General features: G+C 43.9%; 1 protein-coding gene and 1 pseudogene across 3 annotated transcripts in view; both read left to right on the top strand.

Annotated features, from left to right (window-relative positions):
- Positions 1–794: 794 nt before the first annotated feature.
- CLK3 (CDC like kinase 3) overlaps positions 795–27,582 on the top strand; it is a gene marked incomplete at its 3' end in the record, with an annotated part of 114,108 nt that continues 87,320 nt past the window's right edge. The window contains exon 1 of one of the 2 annotated variants that reach the window (XM_081084822.1): positions 795–1,343. In XM_081084822.1, coding sequence (XP_080940948.1) covers positions 810–1,343 — 534 coding nt within the window. In that variant the 5' untranslated portion in view covers positions 795–809. The remainder of the gene's footprint in view (positions 1,344–27,582) is intronic. The other variant, XR_013995600.1, reaches the window with a different exon arrangement.
- LOC308525320 (succinate--CoA ligase [ADP/GDP-forming] subunit alpha, mitochondrial-like) lies at positions 8,884–10,038 on the top strand (annotated as a pseudogene). The gene has a single exon. The product of its transcript is annotated as a succinate--CoA ligase [ADP/GDP-forming] subunit alpha, mitochondrial-like (transcript).

Raw genomic sequence — 27,582 nt, 5'->3', positions numbered from 1 at the left:
AAGAAATCATTTTGTCTGCCTGATAGCTCTGTGTCTAGCTTGGATGATAATTTCTTTCTCTAATGGGTTTGAGAACATAAGCAGTATTTTCTCTTTTGTAAGTAAGCCCTTCTTTTCCTTTATTATTATGGTTTTCATACACACAACCTTTTTGTTGTTGTTGATAATCCTCACCCGAGGATATTTTTTCCATTGATTTTTAGAGAGAGTGGAAAGGAGAGAGGGAACGGGGGAGGGAGAGATAGAGAAAGAAAGAAACATTGATGTGAGAGAAACTCATAGATTGGTTGCCTTCTGTACACACCCCAATCAGGACTGGGGATCAAATGAATCTGAAACCCTTTGTACAGTGTGAACCAGTTGCCTTTCCAGTAATAAACAGATTACTGTTTTGTAATGCTGAAGGAGAGAGATCAGAACACAGCTGTTTATAGACTTGATTTTGTCTGGATTTACTTCTTTTTAAACCTGCAGTATATCACTACTGAGATTCATCCCATATTCCCCTCTTAAATTCTGTTCCTCTTCTTCACACCTTTCCCTACTTACCCACCCACCCTGAAATTCCCACCACTCACTCATCTTAAAATTCAGATTTAAGAGCATATGTTTAGTGTTCAGAACTCATACACCCTTTACTGGAGAAAAGAAAGCCTTTTATACCTGTTTTACATAGTTGTTTTTTTTCCCCTTTTTTCTCCTTCTTTGTGGTTTCTATTAATCACTTAAGGTTTAGAACCAGTGTGCCTGCTGGGCTGTGCCCAGGTTCAGAGCCATGCCAATCGGTGGGTGAAGCACTTGAGGCCCTGATGGAACCGCTGCAACAGCAGCCACCGCAGCAGCAGCCACCAAACCTAGCTCCTCTGGGAATGGATGCCAGAGAGAAGCAGGGACAGCAGATAAGAGAAGCCCAGTTCTTGTTTGCCCAGAAGCTGGTCACACAGACTCTCCTTTCTGCCACACCTGGGCGGCCTTCTGGCAGCCCTTCCCTGGGTCCCTTAGCCAGAGTTCCTCCAGCCACAGCAGTGACCCGAGTTTTTGAACGGAGCAACGCAAACTCAGAGCCTAAGGAAGAGGAGGGAGGCTTCGAAGATGAGGATGGGGATGATGGCATTGTAGAGGCTGAGAAAGAGGCCCAGGCTGCTTCAAAATATTTTCATGGGCAGAAAGTTGCTCGCCAAGACCCCAGAGTGGCACCCAAATCTGGTCTCCTTCCAGCACCAGGGCTCCCACCACATGGACAGCAAACTCAAGAAGACCATACCAAAGATGCTGCCAAGGCCCCACCTTCAGTCTCCACAGCCGGGCAGCCAGGCTGGAATCAGGATGAGCATCTCAAGCAGGTCAGTCTTTCTGGTGTGGGGGTCCTTTGTTCTTCCTAAAGGCTAGCCAGGGAGGGGTACTGGACTGTCAAGGACAGGGTCTGTGCCAGTCTGTGCCTTCTCACCCTACTTCAGTGACCAGCAGCCTAGGCATCATCTGACTTTAAATTTTTTCGTCATACTTGTTTTCTTGATTAAAGCAAAGAAATGTGTAAGGTACTGCTCATATAGATTGTTCCAAGTTTGAAGTAAAAGAATGTCAATAGAATCTCTCTCTCTCTCTCTTTTTCTTTTTTTTAAGGAAGGATATGGTTGCAACAGTTAAGAGGGATATCTAAAAATGAGGTGCATAACTCTAATTACAGCTTTTCTAGTAATAATGTAAAAGAACAATCTTGCCTAAGACAGTTTCTTAGCTCTAAGCTAACCCAAGATCTTGCTCTTTTGTGTGTGTGTTTTTGTGTTTTTTTGGAGGGAAGAGGATCATGCTTTTTAAAGACAGTTTTGTTGTTTTGCCACTAAATGTAGCTGATAAGAAGAACTTGCATTGTTTATGTTTTCTAACAAAGAGCCTTGTAGACAAGATTTCATTTCACAGGAAAGGGCAGACCTCAAAATTTCCATTTTAGCCAAGGCTAGCTTGTGATTTTTAAACATAGCTGAGCATTAGTATCATCTAGGGAGCTTTAAAAAAATATAACCCTAGCCGGTTTAGCTCAGTAGATAGAGCGTTGACCTGCAGACTCAAGGGTCCTGGGTTCAATTCTGGTCAAGGGCATACGCCCGGGTTGTGGGCTCAATCACCAGTGTGGGGTGTGCAAGAGACAGCCAGTCAATGATTCTCTCATCATTGAGGTTTCTATCTCTCTCTCCCTCTCTTTTCCTCTCTAGTATCAATAAAAATATATTTTATAATATATGTATATAGGTAGATTACAGGGTCCTAATGAATTATATCTGGAGATGGAGCCTATGGAATCTGTTCTCAATCCAGCCTTTGATTCTAATTCCTCTTTTCTTTCTGACCCTCAAAGCAATTTTTCCTCTCACAAAGAATGGGAGCAAAGTTAAGTTGTTCCAGGTAAAGTGACTTATGGGTTCTTAGGCAGGGAGCTCATGATACAGCTAGTAATATCTGCATATTCCCCATAAGCACATATTCTTCATGTGGTCCAGTGGTGCTGTTTAGGAATCAGTTTTGAAAAGCTGTGCATTTTCACGGGCAACTAGAAGTCACGTAAGGAAAGTTCTTTGGAACCTGAAAAATCAGCCTCTTTGTATAAAGGAACCTGTGCAGTTCATCTGAGTTTATAATAGCGGTGTTGGCAGGAGATTTCCAGAGCCAACAAAGTGGGGTTCAACTCCCATCTCTTCCATTTATTACCGTGTGATCTTTTTTTAAATATATTTTATTGATATTTTACAGAGAGGAAGGGAGAGGGATAGAGAGTTAGAAACATCAATGAGAGAGAAACATTGATTTCTCTGGGGATGTGCCTGCAACCAAGGTACATGCCCTTGACCGGAATTGAACCTGGGACCCTTCAGGCTGCAGGCTGACTATCTCTCCACTGAGCCAAACCGGTTAGGGCTACCCTGTGATTTTTGGAAAAAAAAAATATTTTTATTGATTTCAGAGAGGAAGGGAGAGGAAGAGATAGATAGAAACATCAATAATGAGAGAGAATCATTGATTGGTTGCCTCCTGCATTGAACCTGCAACCCAAGCATGTGCCCTGACTGGGAATTGAACCATGACTTCCTGGTTCATAGGTTGACACTCCACCTTGGAGCCACACTGGCTAGGACTCTTATTTTTTTTTTTTTAATACATTTCTTTATTGATTTCAGAGAGGAAGGAAGAGGGAGAGAGAGATAGAAACATCAATGATGAGAGAGAATCATTGATCGGCTGCCTCCTGCACGCCCCCCACTGGGGATTGAGCCCACAACCCAGGCATGTGCCCTGGACGGAATCGAACCTGGGACCCTTCAGTTTGCAAGCTGACACTCTATCCACTGAGTCAAACTGGCTAGGACTCTTCATCTCTCTGAGCCTGTGTCTTCTCACAGATTTTTAAATTTTTTTAGTGGCTTAAAAGGGAAATTTTATTGTAATCACTGATTGTGCAATGGCAATCATAACACCCTTATGAAAAATTTACAGAAGTTATCAAACTTGCTAACAGATATTTAAATATTTTGTGAATTTACTTGACAACAGAAGAAAAAAAAATTTAGAAGGTGCGTAAAGGCATTTTATGGCTTCATAATGTTTTCATTCTCCTGGGTTTTTTTTGTTTGTTTTTTTAAAAATATATTTAATTGATTTTTACAGAGAGGAAGGGAGAGAGATAGAGAGTTAGAAACATCGATCAGCTGCCTCCTGCACATCTACTGGGGATGTGCCCGCAACCCAGGTACATGCCCTTGACCGGAATCGAACCTGGGACCTTTCAGTCCACAGACCGACGCTCTATCCACTGAGCCAAACCGGTTTCGACGTCATTCTCCTGTTGACATACCTTTTCTCTTGTGCGATCCAGTGCTCATTGGTAAAGAAGTGCCACATTGTGCAAGAGTGACTAACACATGCAGAAGAGAGTGCAGAGTGTACTAGGGGACAGCACATCCTGACAGGTCTCACGCCTGAAAGATGGCACCTTCTTTGTTAATTGAAAAGAAATGTAAAATGAGAGAGATAGCAAAATATATATATATATATATATATATATATATATATATATATATATATTTTAAATATATCTTTATTGATTTCAGAGAGGAAGGGAGAGGGAGAGAGATAGAAACATCAATGATGAGAGAGAATCATTGACTGGCTGCCTCCTGCACGTCCCCTACTGGGGATCAAGCCACAACCTAGGCATGTGTCCTTGACCAGAATCAAACCTGGGACCCTTCAGTCCACAGGCTGACGCTCTATCCACTGAGCCAAACCAGCTAGGGCTAGCAAAAAATATTAATAAAATAAAAGGTTTCTGGCCTTTCTTCTCTTTCCTGACTTATGACAGCACACTGTAATGCTTTACAGACTTTGAATTTTCATGTATTATTCTGATACAGTCTGTAGGGAGCCTAGAATGGGCTGCTGGGGAGAGTCTGTAACCGAAAGTTCTTTCATTCGAAGGACTTCTATCAGGCCTGCTGTGGGAATAGGAGGACAGGAGTATGTCGTGAGGATTAACTGAGCTAGCATGTGGTTAGTAGTAGTGCTCCAGGGGCTCTTTTTTTTTTTTTTTTTTTAAATCCTCTATTTCCCCCGTTAATTGTTTTTAGGGAGTGGAAGCAGGGAAGAGAAACATCAATGTGAGAGAGACTCATTGATTGGTTGCCTCCCATTGGCACCTACCGGGGCCAGGGATCGAGCCTGCAACTGAGGTACGTGTCGTTAACTGGGAATCAAACCCTTTTGTCAGCAGGCCAACGCTCTAAATACTGAGCAGCCAGCCTGGGTTCCAGGTGCTCTTTAATGATATCAGTGCCACCTTTGCTGATTCTGTACAGACCTGCTCTGAGGGAAGATGCTGAGACACACCGAGGTTTTCCCTCAGATCTCCAGGGAGGAAGTGACAGAGATAGGACAAGGATCAGAAAAGCCCAGCTTCCACGACAGCAGCAACCTGGCCGCCAGCCCAGACTTGCCTCCCAGCTGATTGCTCTGGTTTAGCAAAACATCTGTGAGTTGCCAGCAGCCCCCACACTGCTGGGTGGTTGGCAGGGTTCCATGCTGGCCGATGAGTCAGCTTATAGTGGGATCCCGCCCTGACAGCGCTGGGAAAGTTCAGGCCAGAGCGTCTGGGCTGCCCCTGCCTTGGCAGCTGGCCAGCCTTCGCGTGTGTGCAGTTGTTCTTAGAAAGTGCAGCCGCGTGCGAGGAACAAGTGGAACTCCCAAGCCTGTCTGGCTTCAGGAAGTGTGGCAGGTGTTGAGGTCAAGCCATTAGAGCTTTGAAAAAAAGAGATTCTTCAGAACTGGCGTGTGCGTGCACACGTGCACTCAGTGGCAGGCACCCAGCGATGTTTTCTAGACAACAGTAGCCTCATGGCTACACAGCTCAGTGCTTGGGGGGACTGGCTATCAGCTTCTGAAACTCTGAGTTCATTTTAAGCCTCTGATGCATACTCACTAATTATAGACTGCCTGGCAGAGCACTGCCAAAATGTTTTATAAATGCCAGCTTAGCCGAGGCCTTATCTCACCCCCTGAATTTACCTTCCCCCTGGATCTGGAGATTAGGAATTGGGTAACAGTGACTTAAAACCTTAGACATGTACCTTTTTTTCCTTCTGAATTTAATTTTACAAAATCAAGTTGGTCTGTGCCCTCCTTTTTCTGATCCTGCTTTTGAAGCAGTAAACAATGTGGGGATTTAAAAACCTTTTATAAGTTGTGCTTTGAAAGAGGGGCTAAAAAGATAATATTGGGAGAGCCTATAGAAACCATTAGGATCCATGAGACTAGTTTTATTTTTAAGTGTTCAAAGTTTTTTGTTTCTTAAGCAGTTACTTAGTAGAGAACAGAAATAAAGGATCTCTTATTCCAGTGATTATTACAAAGATTGACACAAATAATCTTATTGTTAATGTGCTGCAGTGTTCATTTTGTTCTATGACACAACAAACTTTTAGAGAGGCTTCTCTGGGCCACGCCTGTGCTGCATGGACTAAGGCATGCTTCTCCCTCAAGGTCCTCATCATGGTCTAGCGGAGGCAGTGTGGGAACCTCAACAGGGGTTGGGTTTTGGGTTGCAACAATTTCACTCTTTCTTGAGTCAGCTGAGGCCCAGCTGCTCACTCTGGGCTATGCTACAGATACTTTAATTTTTAAATTTTTTATTTTTTAATATGTTTTTATTGATTTTAGAAAGAGAGAGGAAGGGAGAGAGAGAGAGACATCAATGAAATCTCTTTTTTAGAACATGTGAAGTCAAAATAATTTAATGAATTCTCTTTGAAAAGACTTTTAGAAAATATTGCTTCTCAAGCCTGGATCCTTAGAAATAGTGTAGGATTCTCTGACACCAGAGTGATGGCAAGATGAATAATGCCACTGAGCCCAGAGTGCTAAAGCCAATCAGATTTCAGTGGGTAGAGTAAATAATTGTAAAACAAGTCAAGAGACAAAGAGCCAAGTGGCTCTTCTCTCAAGGGATATCAGAAGAGCCCTGTCAGCATACAACTGACTGGGGGCTATTCCTGGCCTTCTTAGGGTTGGTTTTCTGTCCTCCTGAAAAGAGGGTAGTACAGGCTTTGTTTGTCTTAAGCCCATTAGTAGAGCCACGTTTCCAAAGGGAGCATAGAATCCCTCCCATAAAGTAGAAACATGAGTGATGGCTTGATAGGCATGTGGGAGCCAGAGTGTGGGGTCTGATTTTCTGCATGATTTTGGCAGTCACTTCAGTTACTGAGTAGGGGAAAAAAAGGATGACTGACTGCTTGGTCTTGAGAACCTGTTACAAAGAGTCCCTCTAAGTAGTAAGGTGTGTTCTCTTGGGTTCAGTCTGCTTTTCTTGGTGCATACTGCATGTCTTTGGAACGTAAGATGCTTTTTGTAAAGATTGTGCCAACTATTGCCTGGAAAAAAGTAAGGTTAAGCCCTAACTGGTTTGGCTCAACGGATAGAGCGTCAGCCTGCAGACTCAAGGGTCCCAGCCAGGTTCGATTCCGGTCAAGGGCATGTACCTTGGTTGCTGGCACATCCCCAGAAGGGGGCGTGCAAGAGGCAACTGATCGATGTTTCTAACTCTCTATCCCTCTCCCCTCGTCTCTGTAAAAAATCAATAAAATATATTAAAAAAGTAAGGTCAAAGCTTTCCCCACTTTCTTTGTAGGATTATCTTGCCTGCCTTCACATCTAGAATCACAGTGAATCCATCTAGGTCAGTGGTTTTCAATTGGAGGTGATTCTCCACCTCTTCCTAATTCCAGGGGTTGTTTGGCAATATCAGGAACATGTTTGGTTATCATGACTGGGCTGAGGTTGGGATTAGGGCATGTGCCACTGGCCAATGGTGGCTAGAGACCAGGGATAGTATTAAGCAGCCTACAATACACAGGACAGTCTCCCACAACAAAGAATTATCTGGTCCAAAATGTCCCAGAGGATGGTAAACCTCTCCCACCATCATCAGGGAATGATTTTAAAGATATTACACAGATGCAGTGTTATTTGTTTTGATTTATTAACTCCTTCCTCCCAAGGTATAGCAAGCAACTAAAAGCCATCTTCCTATAAACACAAATGATAATGTCTCTTTATATTTGCTAATAACCAAGCTTGTTGGCCATTTATCTGCACCCTCTCAGTCATTTCAGATCTTCCTAAAATTTCTTCTTCTTTTTTTTTTTTTAAAATATATTTTATTGATTTTTTACAGAGAGGAAGGGAGAGGGGTAGAGAGTTAGAAACATTGATGAGAGAGAAACATCAATCAGCTGCCTCCTGCATACCTTCTACTGGAAATGTGCCCGCAACCAAGGTACATGCCCTTGACCGGAATCGAACCTGGGACCCTTCAGTCTGCAGGCTGATGCTCTCTCCACTGAGCCAGACTGGTTAGGGCTAAAATTTCTTCTGTATTGGATCCATTAGACTTTTTCCCCAAGAGTTCAAAATTATCTGGAATCAGACATTTTGATATATTTTTTTCATTAAGCTCTAGATCAGCGGTTTTCAACCTGTGGGTCGCGACCCCTTTGGGCAGTGATGGCGAACCTTTTGAGCTCGGCGTGTCAGCATTTTGAAAAACCTTAACTCTGGTGCCGTGTCACATATAGAAATTTTTTGATATTTGCAACTATAGTAAAACAAAGATTTATATTTTTTATATTTACTTTATATATTTAAATGCCATTTAACAAAGAAAAATCAACCAAAAAAATGAGTTCGCGTATCACCTCTGACATGCGTGTCATAGGTTCGCCATCACTGCCTTTGGGGGTCGAACGAGCCTTTCACGGGGTCGCCTAAGACCATCAGAAAACACATATATAATTACATATTGTTTTTGTGATTAATCACTATGCTTTAATTATGTTCAATTTGTAACAATGAAAATACATCCTGCATATCAGATATTTACATTACGATTCATAACAGTAGCAACGAAAATAATTTTATGGTTGGGGGTCACCACAACATAAGGAACTGTATTAAAGGGTCGCGGCATTAGGATGGTTGAGAACCACTGCTCTAGATCCTATGTTTAAAAAATAAAGATATTTCAAAGGTGGAAGAAGAATATGAGTGTGGCCCTAGCCAGTTTGGCTCAGTGGATAGACTTCAGCTGTGGGCTGAAGGGTTGTGGGTCAAGGACACGTACCTTGGTTGCAGGCTTGATTCCTCAGCCCTGGTTGGGATGAGTGTGAGAGGCAACCAACTGATGTGTCTCTTTCACATCGATGTTACTCTCTCTGTCTCTTTCTCCCTTCCACTCTCTAAAATATCAATGGAAAAATATCCTCAGGTGAGGATTAACAAAACGAACAAACAAACAAAAGAATATGAGTGTGGGTCATTGGTGGTGACCGCAGCTGCGCCGCCGCGACCATGGCCTCCGGTAGCAGTGGGCTCGCCACCGTCCTCCTGTCGCGTTCCTTCCTCTTGGCAACAGAATGGAATTCGGCATTGTGCCTATGTAGCTTCCCGGAAACATCTCTACGTTGATAAAAATACAAAGGTTATTTGTCAGGGTTTCACTGGTAAGCAGGGCACCTTTCACAGCCAGCAGGCATTGGAGTATGGCATCAAACGTATGGCACCAAACTCGTCGGAGGAACCACTCCAGGGATAGGAGGCAAGACGCACCTGGGCTTACCAGTCTTTAATACTGTAAAGGAGGCCAAAGCACAGACAGGAGCCACAGCTTCTGTCATTTATGTCCCTCCTCCTTTCGCTGCTGCCATTGACGAAGCTGTGGAGGTGAAAATGCCCTTGGTCGTGTGCATTACTGAAGGTATCCCAAAGCAGGACATGGTACAGGTCAAACACAAAATACTGCGCCAGGGAAAGACAAGGCTGATTGGGCCAAACTGCCCCGGAGTCATCAATCCTGGAGAATATAAAATTGGTATCATGCCTGGCCATATTCACAAGAAAGGAAGAATTGGTATTGTGTCCAGATCTGGCACCCTGACTTATGAAGCGGTTCACCAAACAACACAAGTTGGACTGGGGCAGTCTTTGTGCATTGGCATTGGAGGTGATCCTTTTAATGGAACAGATTTTATCAACTGCCTAGAAGTCTTTCTTAATGACCCAGCAACAGAAGGCATCATCCTGATTGGTGAAATTGGTGGTAAGGCAGAAGAAAACGCTGCAGAATTTTTGAAGCAACGTAATTCAGGCCCCAAAGTCAAGCCTGTGGTGTCCTTCATTGCTGGTTAACGGCTCCTCCCGGCAGGAGAATGGGTCACGCAGGCGCCATTACTGCTGGAGGAAAAGGTGGCGCAAAGGAGATCTCTGCCCTTCAGAGCGCAGGGGTTGTGGTCAGCATGTCACCTGCACACCTGGGAAACACCATCTACAAGGAGTTTGAAAAGAGGAAGATGCTATGAAAGGGAAAACAGAAAGTGCCCTAAGCCTGCGGAATGAATCATTGTGCAAAGTGAACCAGTGGCAGTTGCTTGTGTTGTGCACTGCCAGTCTGTGCCTGTCCCTGGGCTCCACACAGAGGGAAGCCAAAACAGAAACAAGGCTTTGAAAGTTCTCACCTCGTGTAACGGAGACAGACAGCCAATAAATCTACCATTTGATCTGGAAAAAAATAAAAAGAATATGAGTGTGAAAGAACTTTTTAAAATTAACTTTATCATACAAAAGTTAGGTTGAATTGTCATTAGCATCTGAATACTTTTTGGAGCTATAACTTTTCAGTCTTTATTACCTTTCTAGGTTAGATGCTTCATAAATCCTAGACACTACTCTAAAACAACTTCTTTTTTCTAGAGCTGTGACCAAATTCTAGTATTCTAGAATTCTCTGATACATTTTAGGATTGTGTGAGCTGAATCCATTGCACTTTTGTAGCTGCTTCTTCAATATTAAAATAGGGATGTGTGCATATTTCTTCTTTAGGTAGAGGTAAACTTTATATTAAAGTCTTATAAATACAAAATCAGTGATTTGGGTCCTAATTCTTGCACCCATGTCCCAAATCTCATGCTTTCTTAATTTTTAGGGACTTGCTGTACTAGTGAACTTCCATTTCCCTGACTCTTTGGACTGACTCTCTTCTGAAGCCTTTTCCACATTCACAAATGTTCTGCTATTTCCCAAATTTTAAAAAACAACAACAGCTCCTTAGTAAATCTGCCTGATTTGATTGTTATAAGGAAATGAGAGGTCACTTAAAAATCTTTTCCTTCCAGCTTGTTCTATAGTCCTGTCTACCCATTCCCAACAACAAAGCTTTTCAGAGGAATTGCTTGCACTTTGTCACCTCCTACTCACTTCTCAACATTCTTCAGTCTGGACTCTCTCTTCCATGTCCCTGAAGTTACTCTTCATAAGGCTGCCCAGTGACCACCATGTTGGTAAGCCCAGCCTGCCCTCACTTCATTTGATCTCTCAGCATTATCAGATATAGTTGACCCCTCTCCTTAAAATATTTCCTTTTGCTTTCTAGAGCCCCACTATTAGCTTATTTTCCTTATCTCTTTTTTCATCTGACCTAGAACTCCAAGTTTTCCAGGGCTCAGTCTCTAACTCCTTTCTCTTTATGTTCCCTCTGGGCAGTTTCTTTCACTTTCATGGCTTTAACTACTACTCTGCAAGCCTTTGATTCCTGGACTCATTGAGCCCATGTTCCAGTGGATATATTCCCACCTTTTTTATGTATGTATGTATTTATTTATTTATTTAAAATATTTTTATAGATTTCAGAAAGGAAGGAAGGAGAGAGAGAAACATCAGTGATGAGAGAGAATCATTGATCAGCTGCCTCCTGCACGTCCTCTACTGGGGATCGAGCCTGCAACCTGGGCATGTGCCCTGACCAGGAATCAAACTTTGACCTGCTGGTTCATAGGTCAACGATCAACCACTGAGCCCCACCGGCCAGGTCCCACCTATTTTCTTGACATTCCACTTAGATGTTTTATTGGCATCTCAAGTTTAACACATATAAAATTGAACACTTGGTTTCCAACTTACTCCCCCACAATTATTTGCTCCTTTATTTTTCTTCTCTGCAAATACATTTCTATTGAGTTGGTTATTCAATCAGAAACCTTAGCATTTACTGCCTTTCATACCTCTTACTCTGTTATTCCATCTGGAGATGTTCAATCCATCACAAAGTCTTATCAATTGTTCTGTCTACAGTAAATATCTAAAATCCTCCCACTTCTTTTGTCCCCACTATCACCTACTTAATCCAAGCTATCTACCTACTGCTATAGATATCAACTAGCTTGACTTCCCTCTCCCTTCTAATTCTAAAGGCCCCAAATCTGCATAATCTGATCCCTGCCTGCTTCTCCAGCCTTATTTTTGCCAATGTCCTAACCTATCACTGTGCTCCAACTACCCTGGCCTTTGTATATGCTACTCGTCTGCCTAGAGCAGCCGTGGGCAAACTACGGCCCGCGGGCCAGATCCGGCCGTTTGAAATGAATAAAACTATTGAAAAAAAAAGACGGTACCCTTTTATGTAATGATGTTTACTTTGAATTTATATTAGTTCACACAAACACTCCATCCATGCTTTTGTTCCGGCCCTCCGGTCCAGTTTAAGAACCCATCGTGGCCCTCGAGTCAAAAAGTTTGCCCACCCCTGGCCTAGAGCACTCCTCCAGCCTCTTACCCAGACTTAGTTCTCACTTTAACAAAACTTCCTCACTTCCTGTCAAGATGGCCAGATATGTACATATGGTACTGGTATCCTCCCACAACCATGTAAAATTACAAATAAACCGTAGAACAACCATTGTTCAGAACTGCGTGAAATCTAGCTGAATAGAAGTCCTACAACAAGGGATTTAAAGAAGCCACATCGAGACTGGTAGGAGGGGCGGAAATGCAAGAAATGGACTGGTTTCACACCCATGTGTGGTGGATAAAAATTGGGAGGTATATCTTGGCTAAAGGGGTACCCCCTGAGGAGCAAGGGGTCCCAGCCCACACCAGGCCCCAAGCCCAGGGTTGCAGTGCTGGGAAGAGAAGTCCCCATAACTTCTGGCTGTAAAAGCCAGTGGGAATTAAAGCTAAGTGAGACAGAGGGCTGCTGGAGTCCCAGACCTTTAAAATTTTTTTTTTTAATTGGTTTTAGAGAGAGGAAGGGAGAAAGAGAGAAACATTGATTGGTTGCTTTCCATACTTGCCCCGACTGGGGATTGAACTCGCCACCTTTTGGTGTATAGGACGATACTCCAACCAACTGAGCCACACCAGCTAGGGCAAATGTTCCTCTTAAAGGGCCTGCATATGGACTTACTCTGACTCACTCTTTCTGAACTCCAGTGCTGGGATAGCAGCTCAAAAGGCACCAGGGACATATGGGGAGAAACTGAAGTGTTTGGCATTAGGATGAGAGCTGGGGGAGGCAGCTCTCTCCCAGACAAAAGTAGTGGCAGAGGCCATTGTTTCTTTGATGAGTCCTTCCCCCACAGAGGTGGTAGGCGGGCACCATATCTGAGTCTCCTCAACCTAGCTATCACTGTTTGCCCTGGTGAATCCCTGAGACCCTGCCCGACCAAATTTGTGGGCCCACCCAGGTTGTTTCCACTGCCTTTTCCATATGAGTTACCCATCTTGGCTTGTACTTCACACTTTCCTAAAATCTCTCAAACAAGTAGCATCTAGCTACATTGTGCCCTCTACCTCTCACAAAGTAGGTGTCTCAGTTCCAGCACTAGCAGCAGCCAGCCATAGTTTGCAGCTTGGCCTCTCCTGGGCACCTCCAAGCCCAGCACAAGTGGCAACCATCTATAGATCACTTTGTAGCTCAAGCCTGGTGGCCCTGCTCAAGCCAAGTTGCAGTGGGTAACCTTGGACTGCAACTCTTGGGGGATCCCAGAGCCAGCCAGTGCACCCAGTGGACAGCTTCAGACCATGTTGAAGCACTGCTTGACCACCTTTACAGTGACACACTCAGGGGTGGACTAAGTGGGTACCACAGCCCCTCTGAGGTAAGTCCTACTCTGTGGAGTGGGCCCTGCACAGTTGATCTTCCAATATCAGTGGTCACAGATAGTCCTTGCAGCAGATGGGCCTGGAGATGGCTGTGCCATTGGATCCTACAGGACACCTACTACATTAGGCCAAGTCCAAGGAATGTAGCAGCTCTACCTAATACATAGAAACAAACACAGGGAGCCCTAGCCCGTTTGGCACAGTGGATAGAGTGTCGGCCTGCAGACTCAAGGGTCCCAGGTTCGATTCTGGGCAAGGGCCTGTACCTTGGTTGCAGGCACATCCCCAGTAGGGAGTGTGCAGGAGGCAGCTGATTGATGTTTCTTTCTCATCGATGTTTCTAACTCTCCCTCTCCCTTCCTCTCTGTAAAAAAATCAATAAAATATATTTAAAAAAAAGAAAGAAAGAAACAAACACAGGGGGGTTGCCAAAATGAGGAGAAAAAGGAACACGTCCCAAATGAAAGAACAGAACAAAACTTCAAGAAAAGAACCAAACAAAGTGGAGACCAGCAATCTGCCACATTCAGAGTTCTAAACACTGGTTATACGGATGTTCAATGAATTTAAAGGAAGAGTACTTGAACTTAGAACTTCAGTAGCATAAAAAAGGACATGGAAATCATAAAAACCAGTCAGAAACGAAGGCTACACTAACAGAAATGAAGAATAATTTACAGGGAATCAAGAGTAGAGTAGATAAAGCTGAGAATCAAATCAGCAATTTGGATTATAAGGAAACAAAACAACCAAACAGAGCAGCAAAAAGAAAATAGAATCCAAAAAAATGATGATGGTGTAAGGAACTATGGAACAACTTCAAACATAGCAACATTTGCATCATAGGACTGCTGCAAGAAGAACAAGAAATTAAAAACCTATTTGAAAAAATAATGACAGAAAAATTTCCTAACCTGGTGAAGGAAATAGACATACAAGTCCAGAAAGTGCCAAGAGTCTCAAACAAGATGAACCCAAAGAGACCCACACCAAGATACATCATAGGTAAAAGACAAAGAGAATCTTAAAAGCAGCAAAAGAAAAGCAATTGGTTACCTACAAGGGAGCTTTGCAGGCCAGAAGGAATTGGCAAGAAGTATTCAAAGTGATGAAAAACAAGGACCTACAACCAAAATTACTCTACCCAGCAAAGCTTTTATTTAGAATTGAAGGACAGATAAAGAGGTTCCCAGATAAGAAAAAACTAGAGTTCATCACTACCAAACTAGCATTATATGAAATATTAAAAGATCTTCTTAAGAAGCAGGGGAGAAAAAGATAAGAAATATGAACAGTAAACCCTTGCCAGTGTGACTTAGTTGGTGGGAACGTCTCATGCACCAAAGGATTGCCAGTTCAATTCCTGGTCAGGGCATATACCTAGGTTATAGGTTTAATCCCCAGTGTGGGTGCATTTAGGAGACAACTGATCAATGTTTCTCTTATACATCAATGGTTCTCTTCCCCCTCCCCCCCCTTCCTAAAATCTGTAAAAACATCCTCTGGTGAGGATTAAAAAAAAAAAGAACAGTAAAATGGCAATAAATACATATCTATCAAATGAATCTAAAAAAGCAAAATAACAAAGAAGCAAAAAAGAAGCAGGCTCACAGATATGGAGAACATTTTGATGGTTGCCAGATGGGAGGGGGTTAGGGATATGAGTGAAAAGGTGAAGGGATTAAGAAATACAAATTGGCCCTAGCCAGTTTGGCTTGGTGGATAGAGCGTCAGGCTGCAGACTGAAGGGTCCCAGGTTCAGTTCTGGTCAAGGGCACATGCCCGGGTTGCGGGCTCGATCCCCAGTGGGGGACATGCAGGAGGCAGCCAATCAATGATTCTCATCATTGATGTTTCCATTTCTCTCTCCCTTTTCCTCTCTGAAATTGAAATCAATAAGAATATATTTTTAAAAAAGAAATACAAATTGGTAGTTACAGAAGAGTCATGGGGATGTAAAGCACAGCAAAGTGAATATCTACACTAATAAAAGAGAAAGGTGCAAATTGACAGTACCTTTGTGACGACCACCAGCCAATCAGGCATGAGTATGCAAATTAATCCAACAAAGATGGCAGGTTAATTTGCATATGCAGGTGCCAAGCGGTGGGGTGGGACACTTGCATCGTCACCATGGCAACGATGCAGGTGTTATGCACTGCTCCACCCTTTCCGGGCCTCTGGGCAGCGTGAGAAGGCAGAAAGGTGGCTCTGGGCTGGAGTGAAGGCAGAAAGGTGGCTCTGGCCAGAGCGAAGACAGTGCTGGCAGCCAGGAGAAGGAAGGCCCATTCTTGCATGAATCTTCGTGCATCGGGCCTCTAGTAGTCAATAATATTCTAATAGCTACGTATGGTGTCAGAGGATTACTAGATTTATCGGGAAGAACACTTGGTAAGTTATATAATGTCTAATCTCGAGTGTACACCTGAAACTAATAATGTATGTCAACTGTAATTGAAAAATAAAAAATAATTTTAAATTAAAAAAATTCTTCAGAGGCACTATCTTTACCTTTAGGGTAGATCAGGTTGTATGCCGTTATTGAACATTATACTTTTACTAGAGGCCTGGTGCATGAAATTCATGCATGGGGGGAGGAGGGGGTGTCCTTCAGCCCGGCCTACATCCTCTCACAATCCGGGACCCCTCAGGTAGGGTCCCTAGGCCAGGTCAGCGATCAGGGCCTATTGGGGCTTTCCTTGCCCCGGCTGCCGGCAGCTGGCCCTGCCCCCACCGCTGCCACTGTTTGTCATCTGTGCGGCGCTACCCCCCATCTTCCCTGCCACTGGTCACCTCCCTCTGCGGGCAACAGGCATGGGGTGCAATCGCTTGGCTGGCATGGGCTTCCCTCTGTAGGGTGATGGCGGGGCCCCCCGACTAATCGCATCACACCAGCCTTGGGTGGCCTGGTGCCAGTGCATGTCATAGCATGGTCGTCCAGATGGTCATTCTGCTGTTGGGTTGTTCGGTTGATTTGCATATTGTGCTTTTATTATTATAGACTAGAGCCCCGGTGCACAAAAATTTGTGCACTCGGGGGGGTCCCTCAGCCCGGCCTGTGCCCTCTCGCAGTCTGGGACCCCTCGGGAGATAACGACCTGCTGGATTAGGCCCGCTCCCGGGTGGCAGAGGGCAGGCCCAATCCCTAGGTGCAGCCCCTGGTCGGGCTCAGAGCAGGGCCGATTGGGGAGTTGGGGTGCCGCCCCCTGTCATGCACAGAGCAGGGCGATGGGGAGGTTTTGATGCCACCCTCAGTCACGCTCAGGGTAGGGCCGATTGGGGGGTTGGGGCACCGCCCCCTGTCACACTCAAGGCAGGGTCGATGGGGAGGTTGCGGCGCCACCCCCTGTCACGCACAGAGCAGGGGCAATCAGGGGGTTGGGGCGCTGCCCCCTGTCACTCACAGAGCAGGGCCCATCAGGGGGGTTGTGGCTCCTTACCCTGTCACGCACAGAGCAGGGCCCATCAGGGGGTTGGGGAGCTCCCCCCGGTCACGCACAGAGCAGGGCCGATCAGGTGGTTGAGGAGCTCCCCCCTGTCACTCACAGAGTAGTGCCGATAGGGGAGTTGGGGCACCGCACTCTGTCACATTCAGAGCAGGGCGGATCAGGGGGTTGGGGCGCCGCCACTGTCACACTCAGGGCATGGCCGATGGGGAGGTTATGGCTCTACCCCAGCCGTGGGCAAACTACGGCCCGCGGGCTGGATCCGGCCTGTTTGAAATGAATAAAACTAAAAAAAAAAAAATACCGTACCCTTTTATGTAATGATGCTTACTTTGAATTTATATTAGTTCACACAAACACTCCATCCATGCTTTTGTTCCGGCCCTCCGGTCCAGTTTAAGAACCCATTGTGGCCCTCGAGTCAAAAAGTTTGCCCACCCCTGCTCTACCCCGTCACACACAGAGCAGGGCCTGTGGGGTAGGGGTTGGGGCGCCGCCCTCTATCACCCACAAAGCAGGGCTGAACAGGGGGTTGGGGGGCCGCCACTCTCACACTCAGGGCAGGGCCGATGGGAGGTAATGGCTCTACCCCATCACAAACAGAGCAGGGCCGATCAGGGGGTTGGGCGCAGCGCCCTGTCACACACAGAGCCGCAGGGCGATCAGGGGCTTGGGGAGCTCCCCCCTATCAGGCACAGAGCAGGGTGATCAGGGGGTTTGGGTGCTGCCCCCTGTCACGCTGATCCCAGTGCCCGGTGGCCTCGCGGCTCCCCTGATCCCGGTGCTGGGAGGCATGTTACCCTTTTACTATATAGGATAGAGGCCTGGTTGTTTGCAGCTGGTCACACACCCTTCAGGGTGGGGGTCCCCACTGGGGTGCCTGGCCAGTCTGGGTGAGGGGCTGAGGGCTGTTTTCAGGCTGGCGGGTGACTGAAGCTCCCACCGCTCCTTTTATCCCTTTTTTTTTATTCTGGGCCAGCTTTAGCTTTGAGGCTTAGTTCCAGCTCTTAGACCTCCGCTGCTGAAGCAGGTTTCTGGCCTTTGTTTACCTTCTGTATTTGAAACAATGTTGCGATCCTGCTGGCTGAAGCCCGGCGGACTAAAGCAGGTTTCTGGGGTTTTGTTTAGCTTCTATTTTTGTAACATAGTTGCTTAGAGTTGCAGCTCAGAGGCCGGCAGCGGCAGGCGGGGAATGTTGGAGTCCTCCGTCACTGAAGCAAGCAAGCCTCATGTTAGTTTCAAGCTGCCTGGCTGCCGGCCGCCATCTTGGCTGGCAGTTAATATGCATATTGCCCTGATTAGCCAAAGGGAAGGGTAGCGGTCGTACGCTAATTACCATGTTTCTCTTTTATTAGATAGGACTAGTAGCCCGGTGTACCAAATTCTTGTGGAGCCTTGACTTACGAGTGTCCAGACTAACGAGTTTTTTGAGATACAAGCTGTCTCTCTGCCGATTTTTTGCTTTGAGTTGCGAGCTAAAATTCGGGTTACGAGCCAGCTTCAGATACCCCACCGCTAGTTGGCGGATGTCACAGTGAACGCCACAACATCAGCCCAGCATCACGTGTCTCACTCGTTCACTTTAAGATTTGATATACGAGTAATTTGAGTTACGAGCTCCGTCACGGAACGAATTAAACTCATAAGTCAAGGCCCCACTGTAATTAGAGGAACGTAATTTGGACTCACTATCTAATATCAATAATATGTGAGCGTGAGGCAGTCCGCGTTTCTGAAATTCAATGACATGAATTTTAGCTATTTGCCAAATAAATGGAATTTACAGATTACACTTAGATGAGCATTCAGCTTAATATTAAAAACTTTGGCTACCAAGTCAGGTCTGTTTTCAACTTTTTGCCAGCGTTGTAAATTGTTTGCAATATCTGCCCATTTGGGGTTGCATGTCATGGTTATAAATAAATCGGGCTTGCCATACTTCGTTACAGTTGCCATAGTATCCTGATATTGCTGCTGCATATTTCTGGGACTACCCTCAGAAGATGATGGAAGTATTATTATTTTACCAATTGGCACATTGTCATTTTTAGATCTAGATTTGAGATAATCCATCAAACCACTGTATTTTTCAACTCTCAACTTAGATTGGTTTGCTTTGATGAATTTATCCAATTGGCCTCCATTTTTTAATACAAATCCACGATAAACTGTTGAGTTAATTTCCCTGCATTTAAAATAGGATTAAACGTGTCCTGCACAGAGAGATGAAATCCATAATACTGCATTTGTGTGACTTGTGTCCTTACATTTTGTCTAGGATTATTGTCAATGACGCTGTTGTCTCTGAGTCTAATGCAATATCTGTTCCCCAGCCTTTTTCACCATGTGGAAAAGGAATAGGATATGTCATTGCATCTAATGTAGGAAACAAGATACTGATTTGTTTCATTTTAGTGGCACTTGGATTATTGGGATCTGGTTTACAATGAATGAGCAAGTCCCTTTCAAAAGGAGGTTCTCCATCTTCGTTTCTGAATATGACAGCAACCTCGGTTACATGGGGAGAATTATATCTACCTGGGTCACTGTTACGATCGTATTTAATTGCCATTGTTACTTCTGTGGGAGCAATACCTTTTGCTGCTGCTTCAAATTGGGCTTCCTTTTCTACCTCATGTAGCATCTTGTACGATTTTGTTAATTCATTTATTTCATGCATGAGGTTGTTGATGTTGATCATGAGTCTTTCTGAGAAGCCCTGGTTTTCTGGCATTGCTAATCTTTTACTTGTAGCTTCGGCTGTATCCAAAATATAAAGTTGAGCAAACTTCTGAGAAACACCATCCGAAGGATGTAAAGTTCCATTACGGTGATAAACTTGTCCGTGTATTCTAAAACAGTATGGCCCATACCCTGATGGCGATGCAATATTAGCACCCATGGAAGCAAAAGCAAAAGAACTATTTATGGATCAAATATTTTCCATGAAATTGTTACTGTCAGAATCTTCGTTTGTCATTAATCTTTTTAAATATGCCGGGTAATCTGGAAAATGTATATCATTTGGACAGACTTTCCCTTTGCTACAACATCGAGTCAATTTCACATTGGATGGTTTTTCATCAGAGAAATTTAGGGATAGGCAAAATTCACATCGAACAGTCATTCCACCACAACTATGTTCGAGGATTGCATCCTCATGTACTCCATTTTTGCTGAGAAGGCAGTTCCTACTGGTATTGGGTAGTACTTGTTGATGACTGTTCTCTAGACATATTCTGTCGTCACCACCGCCTTCTATCAACTTCAAAGGCACATTGGTCTTTAGACATTTTCTGTCGATGACGCCGGTGTTTTTCGGCTTCAGAGCGGCGTTTTTCCAGTAGCTGCTTTTCAGGTACATTCTTTTCGCAGGCGCCGCCTTCTTTCAAGATCAGACGCATGTTGCTCTACAGACATTTTCTGTTGATAGCGCAGGCATCTTTCGGCTGCAGAGCTACGTTGTATCAACAGTTTTTCTTTGGACATAGTCCCACCTCTCTACTGTCACAGCCTGAGATGCAGGTGAATGAGAGTCCTGGCTATCAGTCTACTGAGAGCTGTGTGACCACTGGCTGATTCTGGCTGATTCTGTGGGGGTGGGACTTCCTCCTCCCTGCTGTCAGTTTCCACAGATATGATGAGAAAGCTGGGGTGACAGAGGGAGCCGTGCCCTCCAAGCCGCCCTTTCTCTCGCTCTGCTCTATGTCTAGCGGTCTCCTGCCCTGCCAAGTCCTCCAAACCTCCCGCTCTCCGCTGGCTCCTCTCCCGCTCTGCTCTCCACCAGCCAGGTCCCAGGAGCCCACAGGCATGGCTAGGCATGGGAGGCCTCACTTCCCAGACCGGCGAAGGTCCTGGGAGCATGCGGCTGCTGTTGCCTCCTAGGGTGCCTGACACCTGCGTATGCAAATTAACCGCCATCTTTGCTGGGTTAATTTGCATAGTCACTCTGATTGGCTTGTGGGCGTGGCTTGAGCATAGCAGAGGGGCAGCTAATTTGCATGTTTTTCTTTTATTATATAGGAGGTTGTTTGTTATCTCATTCGTATACTAGATGATAAGCTCTAAGAGGACAAGGACCATATCATTATCATTGTATCCTAGTACTCAGCAGAGTGATGGCAGATAATAGGTGCTGAATAAATATTAGGTTCTTCTACTTTTAATTGGTCTTGTTTTTCATGTGAATGGCACCATTTTGTTTCTTCAAAAAACCAGATTTTATTTTCTAGAGCATTTTTAGGTTCATTACAAAATTGAGCAGAATGGCCCTGCCTGGTTTGGCTCAGTGGATAGAGCATCAGTTTATGGACTCAAGGGTTCTTGGTTTGATTCTAGTCAAGGGCACATGCCGAGGTTGCATGCTCAATCCCCAGTAGGGGGTGTGCAGGAGGCAGCCAATCAATGATTATCTCTCATAATTGATGTTTCTATCTCTCTCTCTCTCACTCTCCCCTTTCTCTCTGATATAAGTAAAAATATATTTTTTAAAAATTGAGCAGAATGTGTACAGTGATTTCCCATATACTCTCTGCCCCAACATATGCATAGCCACCCTCCTTATCAAATCTCTTCAACAGAGTGGTCATACATTTGTTGCAATTGCTTAACCTATATTAACACATCATTATCACCTAAAATCCATAATATTAGGGTTCACTGTTGGTGTACATTCTTTGCATTTGAAAAAGTGTATACTAATATGTCTCCACCATTATAGTCTCATACCTAAGAGTTCACTGCCTAAAAATACTTTTTGCTCAACTCTCTCCCAATACTTGGCAACCTAATCTTGGCAACCATGGTTTTGCCTTGGAATTATATAATATGTAGCTATCTGAGATTGGCTTCTTTCACTTAGTAATATGCATTTATGATTCCTCCATGTCTTTTCATAGCTTGATAGCTCATTTCTTTTTACGTATGAATAATAGTCTATTGTCTGGAGGTACTACAGTTTTTCCATTTCACCAACTGAATGACATCTTGGTTGCTTAAAGTATTTGCAAGTATAAACAAATCTGAGATAAAATATTTGTATATAGGTTTTTGTGTAAACGTTAAGTTTTCAACTCATTTGGGTAAATACCAAGGAGCACGATTGCTGAATTGCATGGTAAGAGTATGTTTAGCTTTGTAAGAAACTACCAAAGTGTCTTCTAATATGTCAGTACCATTTTGCATTCCCACCAACAAAGAAAGAGAGTCCCTGTATTTCCACATTCTTGCCAGCATTTGATGGTGTTAGGGTTTGGGATTTTGGCCATGCTTTCTTTTCTTTTCTTTTTTTTTTAATTAAAATTTTCATTGAGATAATGGTAGATTCACATGTAGTTGTAAGAAATAATTTAGAGAGATCCCTGTACACTTTACCCAGTTTTCCCCAAAGGTAACATTTTATAAAATTACAGTAAACAATCACAACCTGGGATTTGACATTGATAAGATCCATTGCTCTTATTTAGGTTTCTCAAGTTTTACTAGTACTTTGGGTGTGTATTCTGTTTTTAATTCTATTTAGTTGTATGTTTAACACATGTGAAATTCTCATTACTTGATAAATGCATTTGAAGCTGTAGATTTTTGTTAAGGTCACACTTTAGCTCTATCCCATAAGATTTGATATGTAATGCTTTCATTTATTAGTACTAAACATTTCTTTTTTTTAATTACATTTTTATTGTTCAGATTATTACATTTGTTCCTCTTTTTTCCCCCCATAACTCCCCTCCTCCCAGTTCCCACCCCACCCTCCTCCCTCACTCCCCACCTACTGTTCTCATTCATAGATGCACGATTTTTGTCCAGTCGCTTCCCGCATCCCCCACACCCCTTTCCCCCCCAAGAATAGTCAGTCCATTCCCTGATTCTATTATAATCACCAGTTCATTCTGTTCATCAGATTATTTATTCACTTGATTCTTAGATTCACTTGTTGATAGATGCGTATTTGTTGTTCATAATTTGTGTCTTTACCTTTTTCTTCTTCCTCCTCTTCTTAAAGGATACCTTTCAGCATTTCATATAATACTGGTTTGGTGGTGATGAACTCCTTTAGCTTTTCCTTATCTGTGAAGCTCTTTATCTAACCTTCAGTTCTGAATGATAGCTTTGCTGGATAAAGTAATCTTGGTTGTAGGTTCTTGGTATTCATCACTTTGAATATTTCTTGCCATTCCCTTCTGGCCTGCAAAGTTTCTGTTGAGAAATCTGCTGACAGTCGTATGGGTATTCCCTTGTAGGTAACTGACTTTCTTTCTCTTGCTGCTTTTAAGATTCTCTCTTTGTCTTTTGCTCTTGGCATTTTAATTATGATGTGTCTTGGTGTGGCCCTCTTTGGATTCCTTTTGTTTGGGGTTCTCCGCGCTTCTTGGACCTGTAAGTCCATTTCTTTCACCAGGTGGGGGAAGTTTTCTGTCATTATTTCTTCAAATAGGTTTTCAATATCTTGCTCTCTCTCATCTTCTGGCACCCCTATAATTCGGATGTTGGTACGCTTGAAGCTGTCCCAGAGGATCCTTACACTGTCTTCGTATTTTTGGATTCTTTTTTCATTTTGCTTTTCCGGTTGGGTGTTTTTTGCTTCTTCGTACTTCAAATCTTTGACTTGATTCTTGCGCTCCTCTAGTCTGCTGTTGAGAGTCTGTATAATATTCTTTATTTCAGTCAGTGTATTCTTAATTTCTAGTTGGTCCTTTATCACAACCTCGAGGGTCTCATTAGATTTCTTGAGGGTCTCATTAAGTTTATCGGCGGTTTCTAGAAAGTTCTTGAAAAACCTTAAAAGTGTGGTTTTGAACTCTATATCCAGTAGTTTGCTTTCCTCCATTTCTGTCATTTGTGTCCTGTTTCTTTGTCTCCGCATTTTTTATGCTTTCTTGGTGCACCCCCTAGTGGTCTTTGTGCGCAGTCTTGTTGTAGTTAAGCCTTGATTGTTGTAGGTAACACTGGGGGGGGGCGGGATTTGACCTCCAGGCCAACTGGCTGTGAGAATCAGCTGTGTCTGCAGTGGGAGAACTTCTGTCCTCTAGGGAGGTGCTAATCTAGCCTTTGCCTGAGGCTATCCAGCAAATGCCTCTGTGCAAGGCTTGGGCGGGGCGGGTCCCAGGGGATCAACAGGGAGGGCGGAGTGAGCAGTTATGGCTGCTCTCCGTCCTGCCTTCAGAGGCTCTGCTTCTCAGTGTCCCAGCAACCGCTGCAAGTACCTCAGAGAGAAAGCTGCCCTCGAGTTCCGACCAATGCCAGACAGTCCCACTTCTCCCGTATGAGTCTGGGTCCCCAGAGACTTGCCCGGAACTGGAACTCAGAGCCTGAGACTCCCTCCCGAGTGAAACAAACAACCGCGTCCTCAACCGCCAGCCCGCTCCGCATGCACCTCCGCACCTTTGTATTTTACTTCCGCACCGCGCCTCCTCTGAGTCTCGGTATGCTTTTATCTTTCCTTCTAGTTGTAGAATTTCCCCTCAGCCAGCCTTCCTGTGGTTCTGGGTGATGTCCATTCCATCTTTTAGTTGTATTTTTGAAGTGGTTGTGCAAGGCAGCAATCTCTGGTGTTTACCTATGCTGCCATCTTGGTTTCTCCCTAAACATTTCTTAATTTTATTTGTGATTGCTTCTTTAACCCATAGGTTGTTCCAGAGTGTTTTTGTTGTTTTGTTAATCCTCACCTGAGGATATTTTTTACATTGGTACTTTTTTAGAGTGTGGAGGTGGTGGCAGGGGAGAGAAATATCAACGTGAGACACATTGATTGGTTGCCTCCTGCATGCATTCCAGCTGGGGTCAGGGATTGAATCTGCAGCCCAGGTATGTGCTGGTTAAGCTACCCAGTAGGGCCAGTGTTTATCTTTTTTAAAAAATGATTTATGTACTAGAGGCCCAGTGCACAAGATTTGTGCACCAGGGTTTTTTTTTGGGGGGGGGGGGTCCTCAGCCTGGCCTGCACCCTCTCGCACACAGTCTGGGACCCTTGGGGTGATATCCGTCCATCTGCTCACTGCTCCTTACCACTTGATTCACTGCTCCTAACCACTTGACTCACTACTTCTTAGCGCTGCCACGGAGGCGGGAGAGACTCCCACCACCACCACTGCGCTCACCAGCTGTGACCCTGGCTTCTGGCTGAGCGGCACTCGGGCCTAAACCGGCAGTAGGACATCCCTCTCACAATCTAGGACCGCTGGCTCCTAACCACTCACCTGCCTGCCTGCCTGATTGCCCCTAACTGCCCTCCCCTGCTGGCCTGATCACCCCTAACTGCCTCTGCCTCGGTCCCTGCCACCATGGCTTTGTCTAGACCGGGCGACCAGAAGATGTACAGTTGACCCGATCTAATTAGCATATTACCCTTTTATTAGTATAGACTAGAGGCCCAGTGCACCCTCTCCTGCACCCTCTCCAATCCGGAACCCCTCGGGGGATGTCCGACTGCTGATTTAGGCCCGATCCCCCGACAGTTGGACATCCCTCTCACAATCCGGGACCACTGGCTCCTAACCACTCACCTGCCTGCTGGGCTGATCGCCCCCTAGCTGCTCCCCTGCCAACCTGATCACCCCCTAACTGCCTTCCCCTGCGGACCTGATAGCCCCTAACCGCCTCTGCCTTGGCCACTGCCACCGTGGCTTTGTCCAGAAGGACATATGGAAGATGTCCGGTTAATTAGCATATTACCCTTTTATTAGTATAAATATCTTAAGCTCTAAACATGCTTAGATAACTGGTATGGTATTAATTTTCTGAAATTTGTAACGATATCCTTTGATCAATTTCTTAAAACTCTCCATGTGTGCTTGGAAAGAATGTATATTCTTTATTTGATAGATATGGGTTGTAAATCTTTCTGTTGGATCAAGCTCATTATTTAAATCTTCCTAATCCTTACTAAGTTTTGTTTGTGTGATCAGTTTCAGAGAGGTGAATCAAAATACTCCAGTTTAAGACTGGCCTTGTTTTGATTAGTGTATTTAACTCATCTTCTGATGTACATTTTTTCTTACACATTCCAGTCTTTTTTTAAAAAAATATATATATGTACATATATATTTTGTTGTTAGTAGTATTACAGATGTCTCCCATTTCCACCCTTTTACCCCCCTCCTCCCACTCCCTACCTACCCCCAGCTTTTCACCACCCTATTCACATTCCAGTCTTTATGAGATCACATTTAAAAGACCTATGATCTCTATCTTTTTTATTAGGTTAATTTAATTAGGTTAGTTATTAGGATTAGTGATATATTTGTTAGCTACTTTTATAGTTTAACTTGCATTTTTGATTTTTTAACACTACTTTCAAATAATGCTAGGAATTCTAGTTTTTCTGCCAGTATTTTACTTTCAATTTGTTTTAACCCCTCCTCCAAATTAGTCCCTGTGCTTTCCCCATGGTCAATATTTATTTAGACTTCCCAGGAGTTTACCCATTTCTTTTCTCATCATTACTTCTTATATGCCCCTGTTTCCCTTTGGGCTGGCTCTGTCTTTTCTTTTTTTACTAACTCTTTTAGTGATTTGTATGTAGTAAACTCAGTCTTGGTATGTCTGAAAAGAGTTTTTAAAATATATACCTTTATTTTGCCCTTAAATTATACTTTTATTTTGTACAATTATTTGTAGCTTTAGATTCTAGTTTGACCGTTAGTTTTCTTAACACTATAATGATAAGATTCCATTATCTCCAGCAACTATTTTTGTTGTAGAGAAGTCTATTTATTGTAACTCTAATGGTCATCTTTGTGAATCTTTTTCTATCTTGAAGCTTTAAAATATTTTCTTTTCTTTTTGTTTACTTTCTTTTTTTTTATCTTTAAAGTCTTTATTAGTTAAGGAATTACAAATGTGTCCTCATTCCCCCCCATTAACCCCCACCCTCCCCCCCACCACTCATATTCTCATCCCCCTGTTGTCCATGTCCATTGGTTTGGCTTATATGCATGCATACAAGTCCTTTGGTTGATCTCTTCCCCTTACCCCCACCCTCCCCTACTTTCCCTCTGGGGATTAATAGTCTGATTGCTGTTTCTCTCTCTTTGTATCTGTCCCTGTTCATCAGTCTGTGTTGTTCTCTATAGTCCACAAATGAGTGAGATCATGTGGTATTTATCTTTCTCTGACTGGCTTATTTCACTTAGCATAATGCTCTCCAGTTCCATCCAAGCTGTTGCAAAAGGCAAGAGTTCCTTCTTTTTTACCGCAGCATAGTATTCCATTGTGTAGATGTACCACAGTTTTTTAATCCACTCATCTACTGATGGGCACTTAGGCTGTTTCCAAATCTTAGCTATGGTGAATTGTGCTGCTATGAACATAGGGGTGCATATATCCTTTCTGATTGGTGTTTCTGGTTTCTTGGGATATATTCCTAGAAGTGGGATCACTGGGTCAAATGGGAGTTCCATTTTTAGATTTTTTTTTGACTATTTATTTTTTATATTTTAATTAAATCTTTATTGTTCAGATTATTACATTTGTTCCTCTTTTTTTACCCCCCATAACTCCCCTCCTCCCAGTTCCCGCCCCACCCTCCACCCTCACTCCCCACCCACTGTCCTCATCCATAGGTGCATGATTTTTGTCCAGTCTCTTCCCACATCTCCCACACCCCTTTCCCCCCAAGAATAGTCAGTCCATCCCCTTTCTATGTCCCTGATTCTATTATAAT

This window comes from Myotis nattereri (assembly GCF_964212035.1).
Source record: "Myotis nattereri genome assembly, chromosome: 1".
Lineage (NCBI taxonomy): Eukaryota > Metazoa > Chordata > Mammalia > Chiroptera > Vespertilionidae > Myotis > Myotis nattereri.
Note: the sequence above shows the minus strand (reverse complement) of the source record. Positions and strands in the feature narration are given on the sequence as shown.